General features: G+C 38.0%; 1 protein-coding gene across 1 annotated transcript in view; it reads left to right on the top strand.

Moving 5' to 3' along the window:
* The first annotated feature begins 1740 nt into the window (after window positions 1-1740).
* kel (kelch protein) overlaps window positions 1741-6608 on the top strand; it is a 6980-nt gene continuing 2112 nt past the window's right edge. Inside the window, exons 1-8 of the mRNA XM_018544224.1 lie at window positions 1741-1832; window positions 3610-3756; window positions 3961-4365; window positions 4442-4695; window positions 4778-5005; window positions 5085-5257; window positions 5343-5483; window positions 5558-5813. Coding sequence (XP_018399726.1) covers window positions 1768-1832; window positions 3610-3756; window positions 3961-4365; window positions 4442-4695; window positions 4778-5005; window positions 5085-5257; window positions 5343-5483; window positions 5558-5813 — 1669 coding nt within the window. The 5' untranslated portion in view covers window positions 1741-1767. The remainder of the gene's footprint in view (window positions 1833-3609; window positions 3757-3960; window positions 4366-4441; window positions 4696-4777; window positions 5006-5084; window positions 5258-5342; window positions 5484-5557; window positions 5814-6608) is intronic.

Genomic DNA, 6608 nt, shown 5'->3' with positions numbered 1-6608 from the left:
TCAATACAGTGTGGATTTAACATCACGGATTTTAAACCTACACACTCATGACGTCAAATCCATTATTACGATGGGGTTGATACAATCACCAGGGTTTTAAATCCGAACTGACATTTTTTGGAGTGCGTAAAATCACGTTGGAATTGTGCTCTACTCCTCCCTTCCTCCCTCACTTTCACTTTTTATCTCTTTCCTTTTTTTGTAGTCATTGTGTATTGTCGCGTCACATATATATATATCGCAGTTTCATGACATCAAAATATCGGAGTCATATCATAAGCGCCGGTCGTAACACGCAACGAACCTACCTTTTGCGAGACGAAAACGACAACAGTAGCAGAGAACAAGGGTCGTACTTGGTCGTCAGTAGGTAAATTCCCGTACGACTTCCGCGCGAGCCGGGATTCTAATTTCCGATGAGGATCTTTTCTCTTCTCTGCTTCTTTCTCTCTCTCTCTCTTTCTTTCTTTTTCTTTCTTTCTCTTTTACGCGCGTGATGCCGCGAAAATGCTCGCGCGGCACACCGGGGGTCACGGGAATTATAACGGAGCGTACAAATTTTCGAAACGACACTCGACGTAACACGTCGACCGGCGTGAACTCGATCGAGAGTAGGGGGAGCGGAAAAAAAGAGGCGAAAGCGTCGTCGACGCCTGTCGTCGCCGCGTCCTTGGCGCGGCACGTCGCGTTGTGGCGTTGCGTGGCACGATGAAGCGTAACGTAACGCCTCCAGCCAGCTTCCACGGCGAACTGTCTACACTGGGCCGCACCGGCTGATAACTGACACATTGACAGGACCGCTGTTAAGGGCCGTCATTCGCCAGTCGCCTACGGGTGTCGCGCGTCGCGCCTCGCAGCGCCTCGCAGCGCCTCGCGCCTGGCTCGCGCTGCGTGCGTAGCTCGCTGGAAAATAAAAATATATAGTTCGCCGCGCGCTAACGCCTTCTCGGAAAACGCGAAGCGCCGCGGTTGAAATAGGAAACAACAAGTCAAAACTGAACGCAATAACCGCGTTCAGCAGAAAAGGCAGCTTTGCAACTGTCATAAAATTCTTGAATATCATTGGTTGATACATTTAGGTCCAATGAGAAACTAAAGGTAAGGCCAACCATATTAATGAATTTTACAACCTTTGCAAAGCTGCTTTTTCTACTGAACGTAACCAAATAAAAAGATTGTGTGTTCGAACATATCCTGGATTCACCCTGCATCCGATTTTCGTCGTACGACGACTCTACAACCAATCAGAAAAATCGTAACATCGGTACGAAGCAAAATTTTGTTTTCTGATTGGTTGCAGAGTCGTCGTACGACGAAAATCGGATGCAGGGTGAATCCAAAATATGAATACCGGCCTTAATGGCTACAGCACTGCGCGCTCAGCTGTAAACAACGCACACGCGCGAGTGCGGGGCAAGTCTGGCATCACTGTTTTTAATTGGTTCAACCGCCAAACCTGCCGCCATTATGTGCAATGCTGTATTTTATTTCTTCCACAATGTCATTTCGGACTGAGGAAGATTGAGGAAGGATGCGAATTGCGAGTCTTGTCTTCTTGTGTCTTTTAAACTATCTTGTACGTCGATATCGCGGAATCTCAAAGAGTGTCGTCTTCTTGTTCAGTTAAATGCGATGAGTGCGCGATGATATGACTCGTGGAGTCGACGCGAGTCATCGTATGACGTTGTACAACGCAGTGTGATAGCTATAAGTTACACAGAATAGCTGTATAGCCGGTCACACGTCCAATAGCTGAGATCGGTGGAAATGGAGTCCACGGGACAGAATCAATCACCTAATAATATCGGTGATGGATCCGACACTAAGGGCAGGTAAGTCTCTCATCGATTTTCTGTAATAGATTTGTATTCGTCCTTAGAAAGCACATGACAATAAGTGATCGTTAAGCTAATTTTTGGACGATCAAATAATTTTTTGACAATCAAACTTTCCAACTTTTATTCTATAATTGATGTTTCTATTATTTGTTTTTAACGGATTTCACACTTTTTTTTTTTTTACTATGGATTTAACAGAATTCTTGCCTCTGAACAATGAATTAGTTATCGTTGTTTTCATAATCAACGTATTTTGTTCAACTTTTACTTATTGATAATTTCAAATTATTAAAATTTGACATAATCTAAAGAAATGTAAAGGGCAGTAAGAGTCAAAATTTCAAATAAAAATTAAGTCAAAACATAAAAATATGTATATTAAAATTCGTTATAGTCATGGCATATTTTGGCTACATGATTGAACCCTCGTCAGCTGTTACAAAAATTGAAACTATTAATAAAGATAAAGATAAAATGACGCATCAGGCCAGATGAATGTTCTTTAGAGAAACAAAAATTGTTTGCAAACAGTTTTATCTCCAAAAAATGCAGTTTACCCAAGATGGATTTCCTTGAGGCTGTCAAGTTTGTTTTGAATTCCATTTACTTTTTTTTCAATAGTATTATTTACAAATAGAATTTTGACACACCCATGATCTCTGTTGTCGCCCATCGTTACGAATTTGATATTGCAAAGATTAGAAGAGTGCTTTGACATTGTTAAACTGTCAGCCACTTTTTTTATTATAGGTATGTAGACGATTTATGCGCTGCTGTTCCTTCATCTGAAATTGTTCTGTTCTTGAATGCTTCAATTTCTTTCATCCTTGCCTCTAATTTATTATTGAAGTGAGAAATGATCGTATAAACTTTTTTGGATATCACTTGTGACTAAAAAGATAAACATTTTATCTTTGATTGGTCAGAAACCCAGTGTTTCTGGTAGATTTTTAAATTTCTTTTCCAATTATCCTATTTTCCAAAAAAGAGGAACAATTATCGGTTTAACGGACAGAGCCATTTTACTTTCCAATGTGCAATATCATATAAAAAATGTATTATTCATTAATATATTATTATTCTAAAAAATGACTATCCACTCAAACTCATTTTTGATACGATTAACAACAAAATAAAAAACATCCTACGAGGAAAAGCAGCGGTGCAATTCTGTCATTCATTATAAGTGGCACAACATCCCAAAGTCAGGAGAGGGCTTACTTCTCATATTTATGCCTATAGTGTGCACGTAGATTGTACACAAATATACGGAACTTACAATTTAACGATGGTTCCGAATGGCAAATTGAGAAGTCTTTTTGGTATAGATACTCTTGGTGGTTTTTAGACCGCCGAAGAAAAATGGTAGTTTCATGGTAGACTTGCATGCACACTGTTCATCAATAAGGGCCATAGCACATAAACAACATTAAAATGTAAGCAATAAGCAAATCGACTAATCACAATGGAATCCGTAAGGTCATAACATAGCCAATCCAACATGTTGATTTCTTTACTGTTTACATCTTACTTCCTTGGGCCGATTGTTCCATCTTTTAGTAAAGTTTACCTATTAAGTAAGTAGCAAGATTACCCGTGCAATCACGTGCGCGGATTGCCAGATTTACCTAACAGGTAAACTCTACCGAAAGATGGAACAATTGGCCCTAAGTGTTTTATGTATCCTTGTTAGCTTTTTGGTCATAATGTTACTTGTTCTTTAGAAACTACTGTAGTCAGAATTATAACTGTTCAGTTTTTATAATTACAGTTGCTTATTACTTCGCTATGCCAGCCAAAATTCTCTGGACGAAAGTTCGCAAAAGCATGTTCCTCGTGAGAATGGGAAGGATAAACCACCATACAGGAATCATCATCACACGAATCGAGCCTTTGATGTCATCAACGAGATGAGAAAGTAAATATTTTTGTTATCTATTGAAATAATTTAGCATATATAATATCTTTGTATAATCTTATTCAGATGTGTTATGTCTTTAAAAAATATATTTATATTATCGTTTAGATGTGTATTACTAAAAATAGTTATAAAATATAAATTTTATAAGTATTTAAAATTATAGAATGAACATAAATTTAAATAATACGCTATGATTTTTAGAAAAAATTTACTCTGCGATGTCACCCTGATAGCGGACGGTGGTATGGAAGTACCGGCTCACAAAATGGTCCTCGCCGCATGCAGTCCTTACTTTTATGCCATGTTTACAAGTTTTGAGGAGCGCGATCAACAAAGAATAACGTTACAAGGCGTGGATTATTCGGCATTAGAATTATTGGTAGATTATGTTTACTCGGCAGAAGTCCATGTTACAGAGGATAACGTACAGGTACTTCTACCTGCTGCAAACTTGTTACAACTGACAGATGTACGGGATGCCTGTTGCGATTTTTTACAAGCTCAATTACATCCGTCTAATTGTCTCGGTATTAGAGCGTTTGCAGATCTGCATGGATGCCTCGAGTTATTGACGCATGCAGATAGTTACATCGAACAACATTTTTCGTAAGTCACATTTCAAATTCTGATCCACTCAATTAAATTGTATTATATGATTGTATTGTCTTAATATCGATCATAGAGAAGTTGTTGACGCAGAAGAATTTTTAACATTGGCACCTGAACAAGTAGCTAAGCTTATCTGTAGCGATCGTTTAATGGTGCCTTCTGAAGAGAAAGTATTCGAATGTGTTATTTCATGGGTACACCACGACCTTGAAAAGAGGCAAAATGATTTGGCGTTGTTAATGGAGCATGTGCGCTTGCCTTTGCTTTCTCAAGAGTATTTAGTGCAACGTGTGGAAGAGGAACCGCTTCTTAAAGCTAATTTGCAATGTAAATTTGCTATTACGATGTATGGTATATGTTAGATGTACATATTAGAAGAGATATATAATATGTCCCTTAATTTTCACAGGCAAGGATTTCTTGATCGAAGCCTTAAAATATCATTTACTGAAGGGTGAACAGAAATCGTTATTCAAAACGCCGCGTACCAAACCGAGACAACCGAGGGGATTGCCTAAAGTATTACTTGTTGTTGGCGGCCAAGCTCCAAAGGCAATCAGGAGCGTTGAGTGTTATGACTTTAAGGAGGAAAGGTGGTATCAAGTTTCTGAATTACCAACACGACGTTGCAGAGCTGGTAAATAATATCAATTAAATTATGATAGTAGAATTGTTTTTATTTTGTAAAGTAACGATTATATTGTATTGAATTGTAGGACTTTGTGTTCTCGGCGGACGCGTATATGCCGTTGGTGGATTTAATGGATCATTAAGAGTACGAACAGTTGATATTTATGATGCTGCAGCGGATCAATGGTCACCCTGTCCCGAAATGGAAGCGAGGAGATCGACGCTCGGTGTAGCTGTACTCGGCAATTGCGTTTACGCTGTACGTTATTACATCTTTATATCTTATGTTCTTTATTAATGTAAATCATATTTAAAATTAAACAACCTATATTTTACATACATAGGTTGGTGGTTTCGATGGTTCGACAGGGTTAAATTCGGCTGAAGTTTATGATCCACGGACTCGCGAATGGAGACCAGTAGCACGAATGTCAACACGGCGTAGTAGCGTAGGAGTGGGCGTTGTCAAAGGATTGCTTTACGCCGTAAATTCTTATCTAATATTCGTAGACAATCTTATCTATATTGCATATTTAATACAGATAAACTTTGCAATTAGGTTGGTGGCTACGATGGAGAATCTCGGCAATGTCTGTCTAGTGTTGAGTGCTATAATCCGGAGAAGGATCAATGGAAACCTGTACCTGAAATGTCCGCACGTCGCAGTGGTGCAGGTGTTGGTGTCCTGGATGGTATTTTATACGCAGTAGGAGGTCATGATGGTCCACTAGTACGAAAAAGCGTAGAAGCATTTAATCCGGAGACAAATCAATGGACTCCTGTCAGTGATATGGCATTGTGTCGTCGTAATGCCGGTAAGCAATTAATATTTTTCTTACATATGTATAAGATGTCTGAGACCACTCGAACATCCTTTTTAAAATGAGGGAAAATGATTTTATAAAAAAAATCTTAAAAATTGTGATAATCAAATCAGGAACACTATCAAACAGTGATATTTTTAATTTCTACTTTTGACCGAAAATTGACTATTTAAATCTATATTAAATCTATAAAGGACCATGCACAATTTATATGAAAAAAACGTTTTCAGTCAATTTGCTTGAATTTTTTATATATTGTAGTTCTTGCATCCTTACAATGAAAAATCTTAAGTTACAGAACATTTCTATGTTTAGTTTCTAAATTAAAAATATTTGACTGTATATAAGTATTTTCACAATTAAGCACACAATAACGAAATGGCACGTAACACAAAACGTTGTTACTTTTCACGCCTATTACTTCAGTTCTTTGTTATGACGAGGCACTGTAATATGTACACAAGCCCAAATCCGTGTGTTCATCTTTGGTCCGAAAATGAGTACACGGACATGGACTCGTGCTTGTGTGTGGCTACCGGTTTTGTTAGGCCGCCGACTAATTCGGTGTCGCCACTATCAACGCGGAGTTCTTGGTTGAGTACTCAGGAGCTTTAAATGCGATGTTCAAATTGAGCATTGTTTTCTGCGGTATTCAAGCATCTATACATATAATAATACGTATAATTTGAATAATTGATTGATCGTATTTGCTTATCCGTTTATTAGAAAATAGTATTTTTTTTTAATAGTACGGAGGACAAATTTACTTTTTTTTTTTTTTTTTTT

The sequence above is a fragment of the Cyphomyrmex costatus genome, unplaced genomic scaffold (assembly GCF_001594065.2).
Source record: "Cyphomyrmex costatus isolate MS0001 unplaced genomic scaffold, Ccosl1.0 scaffold43, whole genome shotgun sequence".
Classification (NCBI taxonomy): Eukaryota; Metazoa; Arthropoda; class Insecta; order Hymenoptera; family Formicidae; genus Cyphomyrmex; species Cyphomyrmex costatus.
The sequence above is the reverse complement of the archived record's forward strand: the minus strand, read 5'-3'. Positions and strand labels throughout refer to the sequence as shown.